This window comes from Delphinus delphis, chromosome 1 (genome assembly GCF_949987515.2).
Source record: "Delphinus delphis chromosome 1, mDelDel1.2, whole genome shotgun sequence".
Taxonomy (NCBI): domain Eukaryota; kingdom Metazoa; phylum Chordata; class Mammalia; order Artiodactyla; family Delphinidae; genus Delphinus; species Delphinus delphis.
This window is the reverse complement of record NC_082683.1, coordinates 179,143,632-179,165,388: the sequence shown is the minus strand read 5'-3', so window position 1 is coordinate 179,165,388 and position 21,757 is coordinate 179,143,632. Positions and strand designations below refer to the sequence as shown.

Here is a 21,757-nt window from a genome sequence, read left to right as displayed (position 1 = left end):
GGAAAAAAACTGTAAAAAACACAAACACATGGAGGCCAAACAATATGCTACTAAATAACCAGTGGATCACTGAAGAAATCAAAAAATACCTAGAAAAAAATGACGGTGAAAACACAATGACCCAAAACCTATGGGATGTGGCAAAAGCAGTTCTAAGAGGGAAGTTTATAGCAATACAATCCTACGTCAAGAATCAAGAAACATCTCAAATAAACAACCTAACCTTACACCTAAAGCAACTACAGAAAGAAGAACAAACACAACCTAAAGTTAGTAGAAGGAAAGAAATCATAAAGATCAGAGCAGAAATAAATGAAATAGAAAGAAAAGAAGAAAACGATAGCAAAGATTAATGAAACTAAAAGCTGTTACTTTGAGAAGATAAACAAAATTGATAAACCTTTAGCCAGACTCATCAAGCAAAAAAGGGAGAGGACTCAAATCAATAAAGTTAGAAATGAAAAAGGAAAGGTTACAACTGACAACACACAAAAACAAAGGATCATAACAGACTACTACAAGCAACTATATGCCAATAAAATGGAAAACCTGGAAGAAATAGACAAATTCTTAGAAAGGCACAACCTTCCAAGACTGAACCAGGAAGAAATAGAAAATATGAACAGACAAATCACAAGCACTGAAATTGAAACTGTGATTAAAATCTTCCAGCAAGCAAAAGTCCACGACCAGAGGGCTTCACAGGTGAATTCTATCAAACATTTAAAGAAGAGCTAACACCTATCCTTCTTAAACTCTTCCAAAAAATTGCAGAGGGAGGAACACACCCAAGCTCATTCTATGAGGCCACCGTCACCCTGACACCAAAACCAGACAAAGATACCACAATATGAGAAAATTACAGGCCAGTATAACTGATGAACATAGATGTAAAAATCCTCAACAAAATACGAGCAAACAGAATCCAACAACACATTAAAAGGATCATACACCATGATCAAGTGGGATTTATCCCAGGGATGCAAGGATTCTTCAATATATGAAAATCAATCAATATGATACACCATATTAAGAAACTGAAGAATAAAAACCAAATGATCATCTCAGTAGATGCAGCAAAAGCTTTTGACAAAGTTCAACACCAATTTATGATAAAAACTCTCCAGAAATTGGGCATACAGGGAAACTGCCCCAACATAATTAAGGCTGTATATGGCAAACCCACAGCAAACATCATTCTCAATGGTGAAAAACTGAAAGCATTTCCTCTAAGATCAGGAACAAGACAATGATGTCCACTCTCGCCACTATTATTCAACATAGTTTTGGAAGTCCTAGCCACGGCAACCAGAGAAGAAAAGGAAATACAAAGAATCCAAATTGGAAAAGGAGAAGTAAAACTGTCACTGTTTGCAGATACAATACTATACATAGAAAATCCTAAAGATAACACCAGGAAAGTTCTAGAGCTAATCAATGAATTTGGTAAAGTTGCAAGATACAAAATTAATGCACAGAAATCTCTTGCATTCCTATACACTAACAACAAAAGATCAGAAAGAGAAATTAAAGAACACTCCCATTTACCATTGCAACAAAAAGAATAAAATACCTGGGAATAAACCTACCTAGGGAGGCAAAAGACCTGTACTCAGAAAACTATAAGATACTGATGAAAGAAATCAAAGACGACACAAACAGATGGAGAGATATACCATGTTCTTGGATTGGAAGAATCAACATTGTGAAAATGACTATACTACCCAAAGCAATGTACAGATTCAATGCAATCCCTATCAAATTACCATTGGCATTTTTCACAGACTTAGAACAAAAAATTTTACAATTTGTATGGGAACACAAAAGACCCCAAATAGCCAAAGCAATCTTGAGAAAGAAAAACAGAACTGGAGGAATCGAGCTCCCTGACTTCAGACTAAACTACAAAGCTACAGTAATCAAGACAGTATGGTATTGGCACAAAAACAGAAATATAGGTCAATGGAACAGGACAGAAAGCCCAGAGAGAAACCCATGAAGCTATGGTCACCTAATCTATGACAAAGGAGGCAAGACTATACAATGGAGAAAAGACAGTCTCTTCAATACATGGTGCTGGGAAAACTGGACAGCTATATGCAAAAGAATGAAATTAGAATGCTCCCTAACACCATACACAAAAATAAACTCAAAATGGATTAAAGACCTAAATGTAAGGCCAGACATTCTGAAACACTTAGAGGAAAACATAGGCAGAACACTCTATGACATAAATCGCAGCAAGATCTTTTTTGACACAACCCCTAAAGGAATGAAAATAAAAACAAAAATAAAGAAATGGGACCTAATTAAACTTAAATGCTTTTGCACAGCAAAGGAAAACATAAAAAAGATGAAAAGACAACCCTCAGAATGGGAGAAAATATTTGCAAATGAAACAACTGACAAGAGAATAATCTCCAAAATATACAAACAGCTCAATCAGCTGAATTATCAAAAATACAAACAACCCAATCAAAAAATGGGCAGAGGACCTAAATAGACATTTCTCCAAAGAAGACATACAGATGGCCAAGAGGCACATGAAAAGATGCTCAACATCACTAATTATTAGAGAAATACAAACAGCAATGGTATTAGTAGCAATATTGAACATGTTAAAATAGTGACAACCAGCATATGCATAGACTTAAATAGTTTATGAAAAAACTTTCATTAAGTCATGTCATTCTCACCAGGACCCTGAAGTTAGGTGATATTATTATGCCTATATGTTAAAATGAGGAAACAGAAGCTCAGAACTCTTGTTATTTATCAATACCAAACCACTAGAGAACATCAAAGCTGGGCCTGGAATCCCTGTCTCCTGCTAATTCCTCATATTACAGGCTAGTACCATGTATGACCATATCTCCTCCTCACTCAGCCCGCGCACTCTGCTCATAGCTGGGAAGGCACTAAGAGGAGGAGTCAGAGAGATACAGAGTTTAGGATGGAGCACGTCATCCGTAACTACTGCCTAAACCACAAGCCAATCATCAGAGCAAACACGACGGGAGAGACATCACCCCTTTCTAAAACATGTCTGCAGTCCTTCCCCCTTGCATTCAGCTCATTGTTATTCATTCCAAAATAATAATAAATGTAGCCAGAGGACAGAAGTCTCAGCTCTGCATCCTGGAAGTGGTGCATCCCTGCTCTGCTATGGTCCGCTTTCTCTCTGGAGCGTTTCCTGACCCTGAGCGGCATCTTCCTTTGTGCTTCCTCTGCACTCTGTTCAGAGAGAGACTGTAATTTTTGTTTACACTCCTCCTCCCTGAATAAATTTTGCCTTAGTCATCTTTATATTTCCACGGTCCGGCACAGTGTCCAGTGCCTTTCAAGGCTGTGATAAATATTTGCTGAGCAAATAGCATTTGTTATTTTATGCACTCATTCAACACACATTTGTCAAAAGCCAGAAACTACATTTCATCATAAAAACTACTTCAAATGGCTCTAGTCCTGAGCAAAGGCCTGAACAGTGTTTAATTGCCTTTACATGACACCACCAAAAGTTGGTCAATTTAATAATTAAGAGCATATAGAAAAACAACCATTTTCCTTTGATAAAATAAAGATATAGCCTGTGAAATTCAGAATTTCTCTTTAGGCTGTTATACATTATTTTCCTTTGAGGTCTGAAAGATAATTGTTATGGGTATATTACATGGTGAGTAAAATTTGAGATATCTAGGTAGGTGCTCATAGAATCAATATTTAAGTGTTATTTAAACTGGTATCATATATTGAGTATGTTTATATAAATATGGACTATTTATTAAAAATTATTCCCGGTAAATTGATGTAAGTTCATCAAGTTTTATGTCTTAATTTTATAATCAGGATTATACTTTCAGTAAAAAAAACTTTCAATAGTAACGATAATAATATTATTTCTCATGAAATAAGCTTATATTTTATAATATATAATACTTTTATTTTTCCCAGATTATTTTCATGACCATTAAATTACCCACTTGATTCATCATAGATGCTTCAAAGTGCTTTAGTTGATCAAAAATACATTTAGGCATAATGGAACATCAAGAATAGGTTCTAATCTCCACAATGACTGAAATTCAAAATATGCCTTTAATAAATGCCACTGTAATTGCAGTGTCAGAGTTCACTACCTCTTACAATCAGAATGGATGAGGACTACTGGAGAAAGCTCAGAGAAGCACATGAAGAATTATCAAAAAAAAAAAAAGCTCTGATAGGAAATTTTAAATGAGTAAAAAGATGCAGAGAAGTAGGGTAAGTCTCAGGTGTGGATGTGAAAGACGCTGCATGACGATATGGTCGATCTGAACTTCTAAGGAAGCCTGCATGGTTGCTAGAAATATTGTGAAGGATAGACCTGTGCTGAATAATCTGGACATCCCGCCAGAGGGCAGAAGAGAGCAGGCCGGGGAAAGTGTGCTCTCATTTCGTTTGCGTGATCCGTGATCCTTCAGTGTTCATTTCTGTACTAAATTTTAAAGGAAAAAAGGTGCTATTGTGATACTTCTCTTTCACTCTTTCCTCTCAAATAATAGTCCATTTACTTGGATTATTGTATTACTCTCCATTGGGCACCCTAATTCTACCTTAACCTCTCCCTTCAGCATATCCTCAACATAATAAGCAAAGACATTTTGTTAAAATGCAAGTCAAGGGACTTCCCTGGTGGTCCAGTGGTAAAGACGCCGCCTTACAATGCAGAGGACGGGGGTTCGATCCCTGGTCGGTGAACTAGGATCTTGGGGAACTAAGACACCATATGCTATGGGGCAACTAAGCCCACCTGCCACAACTACTGAGCCTGTGTGCCTCAACTAGAGCTCGTGAGCCGCAAACTACAGGGCCCACGCACTCTGGAACCCGTGCACCACAACTACAGAGCCCACACGCCCTGGAGCCTACGTGCCAGAACTAGAGAGAATCCCATGCACCACACCTAGAGAGAAGCCCGTGCACCACAACGAAAGATCCCACATGCCTCAACGAAGATCCTACGTGCTGCAACTAAGACCCAACGCAGCCAAAAATAAATTAAATAAATAAATAAAATGCGAGTCAAACCATTTCAGTCTTCTGCTCAAAACTCTTCAACAAGTTTGTGATTAACAGATACTCACTACTATGTATAAAATAGATAAACAACAAGGACCTATTGTATAGCACAGGGAACTATATTCAATATCTTATAATAATCTATAATGGAAAAGAAACCAATTCACTTTCTTGTACACCTGAACCTAACACAACATTGTAAATCAACTATACTTCAACAAACATTAAAAAAAAAAAAAAACAACTCTCCAACAACTTCCCATCTCACATAGAGGAAGAGCCAAAGTCATTACCGTGACCTATAAGTCTCAGTAATCTGATCCTATTATGTCTCCTCCTTGTCCACTTCACTCCAATCACATACATCTCATTGCTGCTTCTCCAACATTCCATGGACTCTGCCTCAGGGACTTTGCACATGCTGTTCCTCTTCCAGGGGTGCTATTCCACAAGGCATTTGCCCGACTCCCTTTCTCACCTCCCTAGAACTTTATTCTCCTGTCAACTTCTCAGTGAGGCCTTCCCCGGTCATTCTACCTAAAGCTTAATCCCTAATTCCCTCTTTTTTTGTTTTACATTTTTCCACTGAGTTTATCGCCACCTACCCTACTACATATTTTTATCTACCTATTACTTATTTTATACATGTCTATCTCTTCCTTCTTGAATGTAAGGGGACTTTTTCATCACTTTTCTTATTATATTTACAGAAACAAAACAATGCCTGACACATTGCAGGGACTCAATATATACATATGTGCTTGTTCACTAAATTAATGACTGAATGAACTCAACATTTATTTTTACCCATATCATTTATCTGGAACTGTTTCCAGTAATAAATAGTATATATACATATATATATACATATATAAAATAAATATATAAGTATATAAAATAAAATATATTAAAATATACATATAACTACTTTGTGTTGACTCTTTTTCCTCGTCTCATAAAGTTGGTGAAATAAGAATCAAGGATGCCGCATGAGAATCCACATAATTGTCTACATCGGTGGTTCTCAAAGTGTGGTGCCCAAACTAGCAGCATCAGCACCGCCTGGGAACTTGCTATAAATGCAGTTCTTGGACCCCACCTCAGATCTATTGAATCGGAAACTGTACTTTAATAGTGAGTCTGTTGCATGCTAAAGTTTGAGAACCACTGGTAGAGATTATAAATTCATTAAGCTGGAAATGGCAATTGAACTTTTAATGCATTCTCATTTTCGTATTAGGGATTTCAAGTTTTTTGTTGGTAAAATAAGTTTGGAAATATTCCGGCTTTGATAAATGTCAGCGAGTCTTCTTCCTAGGGATGGTACACCTACTCTTCCCTTACACGCCTATACCCCTCTTCCAGGCCTGGTCCTAACGTCTTACACCTGGTCTTGCAATGGCTTTCTAACTAGTCTCCATGTGCTAACTTGTCTCCGTATACTAAGACATTTTCTTGAATATAAAGTGAATTTCTTCACATATTTTTGTTTCTCAAATAGAGATGGATCTTACAGTCGATAAGTACATTTAATATAGTGTTTTTTCTTATTTCCCAAAAGATTTTTTTTTTTTTTGCGGTACGCGGGCCTCTCACTGCTGTGGCCTCTCCCGTTGCGGAGCACAGGCTCCGGACGCACAGCCTCAGCGGTCACAGCTCACGGGCCCAGCTGCTCCGCGGCATGTGGGATCTTCCCAGACCGGGGCACGAACCCATGTCCCTTGCATCGGCAGGCGGACTCTCAACCACTGCGCCACCAGGGAAGCCCCCTAAAGATTATTTTTATACCAAAGATCTGTTTTACAGTTGAGGAACTAAGATCTTTTCCTACACTGTTTTGCTTCACCGTGCATCCAACTGGCCTTCCTCCTGCCCTCCTGTAGCTCTATTTTTCTCATGCTGCAGACATTTTAACGTGAAAAATGTTCATTAGTCAATCGGGCTAATTCTAACGAAGACTTCAATTACAGAATGATCCATTGCAAGCCCTTGAACTAAAAGCAGTCACATACTCAAAGCTAATATTCTTTTCATTAAAAAAAAGTTGGCCGCTGTTCGCTTTCAGCTGAAACGGAGTTTTTGCTTATGCAGCGCAGATTCCCGCCAGCACCTTGAGCGCCTCTGGAGCCGGAGCCCGCTGCTGTATAGCTCGTGAATCCCCCGGCAGGAGGGCGCAGAGCGGAGAAGCCCCTTAGGGTGAACCCTCTCTCCAAGTGCTACCACTCTCTCCTCTCCTGCCTCCCTGTCTTTGGAAATTTATTGCGTTTTCTGGCTGTGCTGCTCAGAGGAACGCGGGCTTTTTCCTGTAAGCCGGGTTCTTTATGATCACTCTAAATTTGGACATGGCCCGCGACAGCTCGGGCCTGCGATATAGTTTCCGGGATGCGCCTGGAGGGCCGGGGCGAGCCGGAGCCTCCGCGAACCGGTGCTGAGGGCCGAGAGCTTTCTTCTGTCCTTTTCAGCTCCAGCTTTTTCCCTGATTCTATAGAACTTCTTTGGGTTTCTCATTAATTGGCCTGAGTTGCCATGAACACTGGCAACCACAGGGCAGCGCCAAAAAAACAAGCTTCCTTGAGGGTCTAAAGGTTGGGGCTGTGCAAGAAAATTTTCCAATTAGGTTCACATAAACTTAATTTCTGGCTTCCAGCCTGGCTGTGCATTAGAACCGTCAGCTAAATGTGGTTCTCGGGAGGCAGAAACGAGCACCTCTGGCTCAGAGCTCCGTGGGGAGTTGCTCCTGTGCAGTCAGGCCTGAGAACCACGGAGGAGATCCCAGACGCCGGCTACCTCACTGTGGGAGGAGACTGGTGATCAAGCCTAAACCACACATTTCTCTCCGAACAAGCCTACCCAGCTAATAATAGACCTTGTTCTTAATGCCTTCTGAGTCGTTCACTGAAATGCTGTTTGTGGGTAAGTTGTATATACGTCCCTTGAAAAGCTGAAATATTAAAATGTAGCTGATTTCTTGGAAAACAAAAGGAGAACATATTTAAATAGGGAACAACACTTTTATACCAGGGTTTGGGCAAGGGAAGTGTCCTCATTGTGGACTTTGCGTATTTTAGTGAGGAAAAGGCATTGATTCTTATTAGGCCCAGCAGGGATATGATGCAGCCACAGGATACATTAATTTATTGCACAGTGAAATGCCTTATGATGGAGTTTTACTACATTTCACATTTGGGACACACCTTTGACATCTTTTATGCCTAAATTTAAACCACTTAAAAGATTCATTACAATCCAATTAAATTAAAATGTAAATGTAAAAACACGCAGACTGTAAAACATAATTTTTCAAGCTGTGTTTCTGCAATTATAAGACTGTTTCAGAAAACTGTAGTTAAAATGGCTGAAACATGTGATCTCACATCGATTCCTTTTAGTCACCATTCAGGATATTGTATTAAGAGCAGGAAACCGAAGATATTATCTTAGTAAACTATAGTGGTTTTTAAATGTGACCTTCATAAACAGAAGCAATCCCAAACCAGCCCTACAAAAATTTACTTCTCATTTTTATTCAAAAATTAATAAAATTGATTTTGGTGGTGAGCACACTGTAGTGTATACAAAAGTAGAAATATAATGCTGTTTGTATGAAACATAATGTTACAAATCAACAGCACCTCAATAAAAAGAAATTTAAAACTTAATAATTGAAATCAATTGCTATAACTCAATTAAGAGAATGGATATGATAGTATGGCATATGAACAAGGGGTTTTTTCATGTAGAAGTACTGTTTTATAAGCTCCTTTAGTACACCCCATAACTTTTAGCATAGTATTGGTAATTCAAAGGCACTCAACAAAATAATTTTCCACTTGACACAAGCATTCTACCGTCATGAAGTATGCATAAAGAGAAAGTAAAATCTAGTTTAATATCTATTTATTATACATCAGTTTCATTACTAGGAAGGGTGCCCAGAAAGTTAAGGAAGAATTAATTAGAACAATTCACTAACAGTTTATTAAGCCACCATTATTCACTGTGCTGAGTACTACTCTTTTTAATTCACTAACTTAATATAATAAATACCCCCAAAGTATTGATGAATTAAAGAACAAATATAAGACATGACTTCTTTCAAAACTAACACTTTAGTGGGAGGAGACAAAAACACATATATCTGAAGAAGAGGACAGAATACAGGGAGTTCTTTAATAGAGGTGCAAACTACTATGGAAGTAATAAATAATCATAATTACTACATAGCTACTAGTAAGTCAGAAATACTTCTTGAGCTGGGTGGTGAACTGAGGATTTAAAGTAAAGAAGAACTTCACAGAGTAGATATTGTGAATCGAGGAAGGGCCTTCCAGAAGGATGGAAGCCACTAGAATAAAGAGTGAAGATGCCTTGAGGAAATAGAATGCTGTGGTGGAATGGTGGGTGGAGATATGACCCATAAGTAAGGGACAAATTATGGAGGGTTTTTAGTGAGACATTAAAATTGGTCTCTTTGTAGTGGGGAGCTCTCAAGGCCCTTCAGAAGGGAACAGCACAGCCAGGTCTATTTTAGAAGGATTATTTTGGAGGCATTGTTTAGAACCAGTTGGGGAAGATAAGGGTCTGGAGAATGTACTGTGCTTCACACAAGAGATCTGACGGCATGAGGCAAGGCACTGGCAACAGAGTGGATGAGCTCAATTTGGGAGACCTCCTGGATGTCAAAACAACAGAATTTGAGGATTAGCTGTAGGTGAAGGTCAAGGGAGAGGGAGCAAATTTTATATCAGAGCCACTAGGGATATGTCTACTTTGTAAAATAGACATTTCTAGAATCTGTAATATTAGCAAAATGATCCTGGAGGGTTCTGGTACAAATTTTGAAGGGGAATATTTGTTAAATAATTATATTGCTTAGCATACTTGGAAAAAGAATGACAAGACCAAGAAGTAAGTGTCAAAGGGTTGGGAAAAGGCAAGTTGGAAGCCAAATACCCCAGGAGGCTACAAAAGTGGCACGAACTAAGGGAAAAAGAGGCATAACAGGAGAATGATGTCACAGAGCTAGTAGTTAGGAAGCCCGGGAAAGGGGTGAGCAGAAGTTAGAACGAACGTGAGAAAGCAAAGACCCCTTACAGTAGACGGAAAATCCACAGAGTAAAACGGTGTAAGGAAGATTGTTGGCATGAAAAACTGACCTAAATGGGCAGCTGACTCAGGAGAATGGCGGGAGGGGGGAGGAATGGAGACTGAGCGCGAGGATGATGAACAGCACGTAGCCTTGTAATGAATGAGCTGCTTGTTACTCTATTACTAAATCAACATCAGCAAAAACTTTGTGAATAGGTATGAGGCACTATTACTTGCTATTTCCAAGAGATTCAACAAGAAGCGACTTCTTTAGGAGTAAACTCGTGACTTATCTCATCTGCCATGCTCTGTCAGCCTTGCTATCCTTGGTGTGTTTATCACACTCCAACACTAGAAACCCATCTACCCATGTCCATCCTGTGGCCTGCCCCCACCAGGCTGCGGTGGCAGGAGAGGGCACATGTTAGGTTAGCTAGGACGAAGGGCATCTGCCCTGCCGGGGAGCCTGTATTGCCCTGACCCGGAACGCTAGGTCCTGCAGAGCCCACTAATTCTAGGCTAAATCTATGTTTTAAACAATGTAGGACTCCATTTAAAACAACGACAGTGACAGTACACAAATGCTTAAGCTCAGTGGATTTTTAGTAGTTTAGGAAGCTTTCTATCTGTTGATGAGTTCCTGTCAAGGCCATTTTCATAAGCAGTTGGATGGGACATAATAGGCCACTTCTGCTTCTGTCACATTAAAGGGAATGCTAATTACATCATCTGGGATTTGAGTGGAATCACACTTACCGGAGTAATCGTGGGGACAGATGCAAGTGTACTGTCCTATCTCGTTGAGGCACGTGGCCTCGTTCTTGCAGGGGTCTGACACACACTCGTCCACTTCCAAGTCGCAGTGCCTGCCTTGATAGCCTGGGACACAGAAGCAGGAGTATCCATTGATTCCGTCCTGGCACACAGCACCGTTGTGGCAGGGGCTGGACGCACACTCATCGTGCTCCAGCTCACAGAATCTTCCGGCATATCCAGCAGGGCAGATGCACACAGGGTGCACAGGGTCCTGATGGCAAAAGCCTCCGTGTTGGCAGGAGTTGGTGCCACAGGGAGCAATGGCCGTGTCACAGGTGGTCCCACTGTACCCAGGAGGACATCTGCACAGAAACCTCCTCTCTCCTGGGATGCTCACACAAGTGGCATTTCCTGGACAGGGACTGGAGAAGCAAGCGTCTTCCTCATGGTCACAGTCTTTGTCCAAATTAATGGCTGTGCCTGAACAATGGCAACTGCCGTCTTTTGAAAAATTCTTGCATGTAGAATTGTTTTGGCAAGAATCTGAGAGGCACTTGGTGTCATTTTTATTGCACAAGGAATCTACAAGGAAATAAAAAACATCAGGATGAAGCTTACAAATAAATGGTGGACAATAAATTAAAGAAGTTCCTTCTTTCTGCTCTTCATGCATCTCAAAGAAACTCAATGAAATACAAAATTGACTGCATTCTGGTGATGAATTTGTCAAATTTGTCTAATAATGACTTTTGTCACTAATGATGATTTGTCTTTTTTTTTTCATATATTTCTAATAAGAAACAAAAATGGCTGGTTTCAGATTCTTTGCTTCTCCTGCATTTTCCTTTCTCAGGTATAAGTGCTGTTGAGCAATGGGGTGAATTGTTAAATTGTCCCATAAATCCCAAATTTTGAAATTCACATTCTCTCATGGAGAATTTTGGGGGTATACTGGGAGATGAGATACAAAATTGTCTCTGAATATACGAACTGAAACTAATATTTGAATAAATACTATACTTTGGCTTATGACTGTTTATCACAATCACCATTTATGCTCTAAAAAGAAAAGCATAGAAAAGTGAAAATATAAAAATAAAAGAAAATACCAACTATTTGTGGAAGGTCTACTCTCTGTACCAAGCATGTCAGGTGTTTCACAGATATTATTTATAATCCTCACAGCAACACAATATTGTGTACATCTTAACAGATGACAGATTAAGTCCCACCGCAAGGAAGCAGATGTTGTAAAGTTTATGGACTTTCAATTTTCTGAAAGCTTCTCTGTTCTAGAGATACATTTTTAAAATTCTAATTGGAATGATAACCTGCAAGAAAGCAAAAATTCTATGATTCTTTTCCAAATTCACTGGCTATATGCATGTGTACAAAGATTCCCTGAATCTACACACATTATGATCACAGAGAATCTTTATGATTTGGCAACTCAATTGCATCAGCTCACAAAACACTGTCTTTTGCATGTGGATTTATCTAATACATCATTCTCTTATTTTTACTTCCTGTCTCACAATATTACTCACTAATGTAATAGTGGGTAAGCGTACAGGCTTATAATTTTAAAAATTACAAAATGAATAGTTTGCTCTTATGAGATATAAATCAACTACTGTCAGAAGAAAATAGCATGTAAACTTTGGTAAATATGTATAATGATAAATTTCTTCCCTCTCTTCCTGCAGAAAGAGAAGTTTTTTTTTTTTAACATCTTTATTGGAGTATAATTGCTTTACAATTTTGTGTTAGATTCTGCTGCATAACAAAGTGAATCAGCTATACGTACACATATGTCCCCATATCCCCTCCCTTCCTTCAGAAATCAAGTATCTTCATTTAAGCCATGAATTGAAGCATTTGTGTGGAAAAACACACAGCAAAGAAATTAGCATTTATATCCAAGGCCCTTACAGTGCAATTTAAAAATTGAATTTCTAACAACATTTGTGTAAAACATTTTACAGATGTAAAACTAAGTTTTATAAGGAATAAGTCATTTGCACAGTGTCATAGAGAGGTGGGATTTGAACCTCTCGTGTGTCTGATTCCAAAGTCCATTTCTTTTTACTGCATTATTTTAGAAGTTAGGATAATTTGAATAGAGTTTCCTACTTAACCATGGTGATATTCACATAACTGTTACTTCTGCTGCCTTCCAAACCCCATGAAAGACCTAAAGGAATGGCAAATAAGCACAATGAAAAATGCTCAACATCATTGGGGAAACAGAAATTTAAAACAGTATGACTACACACCCATTTGAACGGCTAAATGACAAAGATTGACAATACCAAGTGCTGGGAATGTGGAGAAAATGGAACTCTCCTTCATGCCCTCTTTATTATAACGGATCTTTCTTGTCTATGTATTAATAATTGTATTAGTCTTTCAAATAATGGACTTCGACTTTGTAGAGTTTGTTTATACTATCTTTTCTGCCCTATACATTTCCGCTTTTGCCTTATTTTCTTAGTTTTTCTTTCTTTGGATTTAACTTGCTGTTTACTTTTTCAGATTTTTTCTAATTTATTAAGTTAAGACTAAAATTATTTTCTCTAAAAATGCAGCTTTACTGTGTTTCTTAAAATTTCTTTTCATTATATTCAAAATGTTTTCTAATTTCCATTGTGAGTTCTTCTTTGCCCCATGGAAAATCTACAAGAATCAATTAGATCAAGTTTGTTAATTGTGTTATTTAGAGCTTCTATAGCAGTACTCATTTTTTTCTACTTTTTCTCTCTGTTGAGATTGATGCATTATAATCTCCCATAGTGATTATAAATTTTCTATTTCTCTTTTTAGTTCTGACAATTTTCACTTTTATATTCTGAAGCAATGTTTTTATGTTCATAGAAATTCCGAATGGTTACATCATCTTGCTGATTTGACCCCAGTATATTCATAAAATATCATTTTTTGTCTTTAATAATACATCATACCTTAAAAGACTACTTTTATCATTATTATTATTGCTGTATCAGTTACATACATTGCTGGGGGAAATTCAAAATGGTGTAGCCACTTTGGAAAAGAGTTTTGAAGTGTCTTATAAATTTAAACATACATTTACCGTGTAACCCAGCAATCCCACACCTAGGTATTTCCCCCAAGAGAAATGAAAACATAATGCCCATACAAAAAATTGCTTGCAAAATTCTTAACAACCTTATTCATAATGTCCAACACTGGAAAAAACCCAAATGTTCATCAACTGGTAAATAAATTTTAATATATCATATGCTGGACTACTACAGAGGAATATAAAGAAACAAATTATGGATCCACAGAATAACATGAAGGAATCTCTGAAGTATTATGCTAAATGAAAAAGCCAGACCTGCTGTATTATTCCATTTTTATGACATTCCAGAGAAGGCACAATTATAACACTGCAAGCAGTTCAGTGGTCACCAGGGAATGGAAGTGGTTGAAGGGACTTAATGCAAAGGGGCATAAAGGAGTTTTCATGGAAACATTCTGTATGGTGATTGTGCTGGCAGTCACTGATCGTATGCATTTGCCACTTAAAAGTGGTGGATTTTATTGTATGTAAATTATACCTCAATAAATCAGACCCCCCTACAAATCCTAAAATAATACAGAAAGGAATAAGTCATCATAAACTTACAAGAGCCAGGACAGAGGTTGAGGAGGTAGACAGCCATAAATACACATACACATACACACTGGAAGTGGGCGAGTAGTACTAGTCTTAGGAAGCCAGAAAGAGCAGACACCATGCCAGCAGTGGGAGAATCCCAGAACCAGGCCAGTTTATGCCACAGAACCCCAGACAGGTTCAGGAATTAGGCGTTCCAGGTACTTCTGAAATGATCGTGGAAGTGGGGCTGAAAAAAGGAAGGTTGTTTGGAAAACTCACTGAAAGCAGTTAGATGCTCATATTCTAACTCTCACACTAGGAAACTGCAAGTCCGTTTCTCCCATGAAGGCAGATTCAGAGACACTGGTGATGCAGGAGTGGCTGGGTCCGGGCTGAAGACGGAATTAAGTGGATGTCTATACAGAATTGTGAGGCACTCCGCAAGCTCATTTCCAATTCATTTCTAAAAATGCTAGAAACCAAGTTTATACTCCAAGCAGGAAACAGAGTTATTTCTCTTGGCCAGCCTGAGTGAAAATACTTTCAGATACTGATATGGGATGTCATCCATTGAAATGACCCAGCCTGATCACTCTAGAATAAATCCTAATAAGCTGGCAGATCCTAGAACATAAAGAAAGAGCTTTCAAATAGCTCTTTAATAAGAGCTATATATGAAATGTACATAAGCATATAGGGCATAGTTATCCTTTAATTATACTTTAAATTATACTCTAAAAAATAATGATAAATGAACATTTTTGTATTCACTAATCAACTTAAGAAACAATAGTACTTCCTTATTATATATGAACAGATTGTATGAGATTTCCAGACATTTGAGGAAAACCTCTAACTAAGATCAAACACAAAGACCAAAACACACATTTAAAAAAAAAAAAAAAAAAGTAACTTGGAAGAGGCAAAGACAGTGTAGGGAGAGGACCAAAACTTATGTAAGTTTGAGAATTATTATTTTTAAAGAGTCAAGAAAAGATACAGCAGCAATGAAATGAGTAGAAGGGTTATAAAGATAAACTTGTAGAAAACAAGAGATCTTTGAGATTAAAAATACAAGTAGCAGAAATTTAAAAATTCAGTTGAGTGATTGAAAGTTAATGCTGAGAAAAATCTCCCCCACCTCACCCCCACAAAAGAATTACCAAGAGATTGGAAATAGGAGGTAGAAAAAACAGGGAACTAGAAGATCAGTCAAGGAGGACTTTCGATATGAGACACCAAAGAAAATGGGGAGGAGGTGAGGGGGACAAGGAGAGAAGGGGGAAGAAACTTAAAGTTATGACAGAATATAAAGAATGTTCCTATCATTAAAAACAAGCAAGTTTACAGATTTAAAGTTTCTACGACGTGCCCTAGAAAATGAATAAAAAATAAATCCACAGCAAGGCACATCATTTCCCTGAGACAGGAAACAGTTCATTCACAAAGTATCAGAAATCGGAATAGCATTTGATTGATCAACAGAAACACTGGAAACTAGAGGACGTTAAGACAATGCCTTAAAAATCTTGAAAGGAAATAACTTCTAAATTAGAATTCTACGCCCAGCTAAACTATCAATCACATTCGAAGGGATAAGAGAAACATTTTCAGGGATTCAAATTTTCACTTTTCAGGGAGCTTCTTGAAGATATATGGGCCATGGAAATGAGGGTGTAAGCCAAGAAAGAGAATGGAATCTAGGGTACAAGGGATCTAACAAAGGAAAGGAGCAAAAAATGTTACTGAAAATCGCTCCCAGATGGCAGGTGTGCTGCTGGCTTAGAGATTAACCAGCCCTGAGAGCAGAAAAAGTGGAGCTCCAGGAAGGATTCCAGGAAGAAAAATGCACAGAGTACCATATGTTAGAAAATTAAACAAAACAATTGAAAAAAACCTCTTACCAGTATTAATTCTAGGAAAATTGAATGTTGTATAAGAAAGGAAATGAAGTCATAATATACCATGTAACTGAAGAGAATTCTTTATAATAACAATAATGGTAATAATGTAATGATATCAAGTAGAGCTGGGGGAGTGACTCTGTGTGTGTGTGTGTGTGTGTGTGTGTGTGTTTGAGACCTGCAGGAAGGTTCAATCCACTTTTATCATAGTAGAATTCCAAGAGATTATGTCAGTAGCTAAAAGTGAAAAGTAAAGCCTAGCCTATTATTTAAAAATATATAAAGAAGAACTATAAGAAAGAGCAGGAAGAGTTTCAAGTAGTTGCCTCTGGGGAGTGCAGGCTGGGAATGAGAAGCAGGCATGGGGGTGGTAAGAACTGTACTATTGTTTCCTTATAACTCTCAGTAACTTTTAAAGTATTACTGAATAAATGTAATAAAAAATATCCTTTAAAGCAAAATAGGTAGATTTATAATATAGTCACACACACACATGCACACACACCCATCGCTTTGCTTACATGTGCACTTCGAATTATGTTTTCAGTGCTGGTACTGGACAAGATGATCCACCAAACACATCCTTTTACTCAGTCTTCTCTGGGGGTGATGTTGTTATTGGCACCATTTGCTGTCTGGGTTTACGGGTGTGTCCCTAGTTGAGATGCCAACAGGCCCTCTTAGAAATGCGGTCTGTGACCTAGGCATTGTTAACTGATGCTTCAGCTACTAAACAAGCAAAGACAATTGCCTATCAAAAAGAAAATAATATTTTTCAAATATAAAAAGGAACTGCAATTTACTGCCTTATTAAAAACAACTAATTAAATAGCCAACTAAGGAAATAAAAGCAGAATATGCACAGACCAATGATGGCAGTGTCATGAAGGGTTATGATTATTTCAGTTTTGTGCACCTAAGTTGAAAAACAATCTATCATATATACTATTACATTATACCATGTACACTGTGTGTACGTTCAGTGAACAACAAAATAATTCTCATAATGATAATACCTAAAGAACAAGACTTAAATGGACATACACACAAAAACCTTATAGGAAGAGAATTTTGTTTCCAGCTTTCATATGAGCCTTAGACACAGGGTAAAAACTTTACTGGGTGTGAAGTGTAACTGATATTCTCAGACCAATTTATACAGTATGCCAAACTATTTTCTTGTAGTAAAGTCTGCCATCTACTGGATATTATAAGAAGTTCTAGAATAATGGGTTTCAGGCTTTTTCGTTTTTCTTAATTACAGCAGAACTCCTCCAAGGAAAACGCCATGAGTAATCCCAACACACAAAATTGGAATGTGGACCAGCTCAGGCTGAAGAAGGGGAGGAGACCTTGCAGTCCAGTCACTCAGCCTCCCACAATTTCTGGAGATGCCTGCAGGGAGCCCTTAGAGGTTGAAGAGCAATTTGAACTCTCTGTTCAGGACAAAATAAAATATTTATACATTATATATACATTACATACAAATACATATACAAATATATATATATATATATTTGCTGAGAAGTAAAACGTAACTTGACCAGTTTTAAAGAAGATGAGCACTCAAATTTTAGTATTTATTTATGTGTGTGTGGGTATTTTCTAATAATTTGATTTACTTGGAAAATGGCCATTTTGGTAATTTAGCTTAGTTATAAGGTAGAATATATTTATTCAGAGCAATGAAACACTGCAAGGTGATTTCAGGGAAAAGCATTTTAATATCTCCGAGATTACTATCTATGAAGACTACTCATTCCTTTGTCCTTGATGGTTTTAATGTACTTATCTATGAAATAGGTAATTCTCTGATTTAATAATCATCAGTCAAGAATCTGAAAATTTTATCAACTTTCTTTTTATTACCAACATTTTTGGCAACGTCTGGACTGGCTAACCATCAGAGACTTGCCAGAGAGGGAGAGTGACGGAGGAGCAAAGTCTATGAAGTGAAACACGCCCTATCAGTCCTGGCTCTGCCACGCGCAGCCTCAAGGAAGGAGAGAACAGTAGATCCCACTTCTTAGGGGTTTTGTGATGATTAAGTCACTAGATTTAAACTCTTGGCAGACATATGGTAAACGCTCAATAAATGTTAGGTCTTATTGTTATAAGATGCTTAGAGATCGTTTGGGGTTCCTAATAGAGAAGTTATGAGATTAATACAAAATATAGCAATAACAATAATAACATAAAAAGTGCCATTTACTAACACATTGTCACTGCAGGAATTTTATTTTAGGAAACAAAACACAGACCCAAGTATACGCTTACACGGAGAGCCTACCGATGGGCTCATTCAACAGACCAGACACTTTTCCCGTAAAGTACCTGGAGTTGCTGAGGATCAAACCCAGGTAAATGCAGTTTAGACGTAGGAAAAAATCTGCTCTCACCCAAGAGTATCTTACCATCTCACTATATTTTGAGTATCATTTAAGTTTGGGGCTCAGAGAAATACCACATGAACTGAGAGTTGTGATAAGGGTTTTACTGTTCAGAGGATCTGCTATATCTTTGTGTTCCTAGTGCCTATTCATGCCCAGCAAATGCTCAGTGAATATTTTGTGGATATTAATAGTCAAAGCCATGATCCTTACCTTAAAGATGTCCCTTGCTGTATAAAGTGTATATACGTATACACTTTGCATGTGTATGTGTACACGTGTATGTATTTGTAGGGCTAACTACTGACCCTTGTTTTTTTTTTAATTTAAATGCCCTCGTATACAACTCTTATTAGTCTTTTCCTAGGATTTATTAACCGAATTCTCCCCATATCACTCTCTAGTCCTCATTTTTATTGATATTAATTCTAAGAATCAAATCTGTTAGCAGAAGAAGGAAGGGCTGTAGGTGGAACTACTGTTATTGTGCATACCTGGGTTAAATTAGCAGTTTTAAATACGCCTCACATTTAAGTAGATCAAACACTCACCTGTACTCCCACTATTACAAATAAAGTGTTCTGAGCTCATTGCTCTGGGGCAGGTATTTTACTGTGTTGTTTCCTCAAACTACTGAGACGTGGGCAGGGACTGGGGAAAGCTGCTGCCTGGGACGGGAGCAGGACATGCCCATTGCAGGATAAAGTAATTTTTTTGACATACTATGGCACAGGTTTTTTTTTTTAATGTTAATTCCATTCTTAATATACATTTAACCTAATTTTACCTAAGTAAAAATGGAAGATGAATTGAGGAACTGTGACCATAAATTTGATATTCCCAGCAACATCTACTGAATCGTTTCTGATATTCTTTCATATAAAAGATCTTTTCCTATAGAAGAATAAGTAAACATTTGCTAGTGAGTTGTTTTTATTTTATTTGTACTTTTGTTTTTATTAAGAAACAACAAAATCTACTGTCTTTATATAGATATTATGTTTACATCCTTGATATTTTAGAAGTTAATATAGATTTCTATATTTCATTAAACCACATCTCAAAAGCCACTACTGATTTCTATAATTGGAATAGCCATTGACTTAATAAAGAGGATTTAATTCAGCTGTCAAAGAAAAAAATTTTTATTCAAGATTTATTGTCTCTTCCTTCAGAAATTTGGTAAATCGGATGGCCCTTGTCATTTTGGTGAACCACCTAACAATTTCAATCACAGTTTGGATTTCAAACAGCAAATATTTGGGATGTTCAGGTTTCAAATCATCCATGATGAGTTGCCTTTAGAATGAAATAGAAGTTTTAAACAATGCTACTGGAGATAGAGGAGAAATTTCCAGATTGAAGAATGTCAACCTAATATAGTGTCTGGTTGAATTTTCTTGAGCCTAGCATTCTGCAGAGACTGAAATATAACTCCAGGGTCGGGACCGGCCGGGGGAGGATGAATGTGGCAGGAGGGGCCAATCTTTATTCGGGAAGTAGTCAAATAGCTTGCACATGGTAGGTAATCAATAGAAATTTGTTGAATAATGGATGAATGAGCAAGAAAACCTGAATTATCATTTAAGCCTCGCTGTGAAGTTCCTATTCTCACCTCTTTTGATAAAATCAAGCAGAGCAAATCATCGGGTAAATCACTTACTTTAATGCACAGAATGATAGGCTCTCACGGGACAGTTAAAGAAGTAGATGGGCCCTTTAAGACCATTCCTTTCCTCTGCATTCCTGTGGCCTCTAAAAAACTAGGCATTCACTCTCTCATACATAGCTATTTCTATAGACATGGTTTTAAATTCTAAATTGAGGCCAATTTAATGTAACAGCATGAGTATAATTTTGTGGTAAGACAGACAGAGGTTTAAATTTTAGTTCTGCTGTTACCCATACCTGTGGTCTTAGCAGAATCAGTGTCATGGAGCTTGTTTCCTCGTTTCTAAGGGAGATACTATGTAGCCATATGCACAGTGCTTCAGAGCATGGACTTTGGAGCCTGGGTTTATATCCTGACTCTGCCACTTACAGAGGCCATGAGTTTTATTAAGATAATTAACACCTCTGTGCCTTGTTCTCATTTCTATAAAAGCGATGCCTACCCCATAATTTTATTGTGGAGATTAAATTATTTAACGTAAATAAAATTCCCAGCAGTGCTTGTAACAGAGAGAGCGTTGTCAGCCAATTTGTATTATAGTTATTATTGTTATTATCATGAGGGATAAAAAGGATAACATACATAAAGTTCTTTATAAAAATGTATAATAAGTAATGATTTATCAGTATTATTTGTCTTTCCTTTCAATGCAGAGTCCAAAGCATAGTTGCCTTGGTCCCCTTCTACTGACAAGCACAGTACCTTGACATAGTGGGTGCTTGGTAAATAAATGCATGTTTAATAAAAGAATGAATCCAAGGAAAATGAGACTATATGATATTGGAAAGAGTTATTAGTTTTTGAGTTCTGGGAAGTATAAATTTACTGTCATCACACATTCTTGAGAATCTGTCCTCAGGGTCCATGTAGGAGCCCAGCATGGCCAACTGCAAATTTAGCACAGTTAACTCACATGCAAACTCTGAAGCACCATTTTGCTGCTCCAGTTGAGAAGATTGTGCCAAAGCTCACTGGTGTCATCTGCATCTCACCTCCTCTATAGAGTGTCCATAGACTCACCAAGAAATTTTTCCACAGAGGTATTTTAAATCCCCTACATATGGTTGCCATCTTGCTAGGTGCTTTTATGTACAATTTCTGATCATTAACATTGTCACAGATGAAATCAGGGGCCTGCTTCTCCAAAGCTTTCTTTTGCTCTCAAATCCTCCCCATGAGAATAGAAGCCTCGGGGTCCTCATCTACACAGAATATGCCTGATCACAGGTCTGGATGGGATCAGGTCTCTGTCAATAGGGTCAGGGTG

At 37.7% G+C, this 21,757-nt stretch overlaps 1 protein-coding gene across 1 annotated transcript in view; it reads right to left on the bottom strand.

The window, feature by feature from the left end:
* CRB1 (crumbs cell polarity complex component 1) overlaps positions 1-21,757 on the bottom strand; it is a 262,229-nt gene that overhangs the window by 134,106 nt on the left and 106,366 nt on the right. Inside the window, exon 3 of the mRNA XM_059998788.1 lies at positions 10,903-11,484. Coding sequence (XP_059854771.1) covers positions 10,903-11,484 — 582 coding nt within the window. The remainder of the gene's footprint in view (positions 1-10,902; positions 11,485-21,757) is intronic.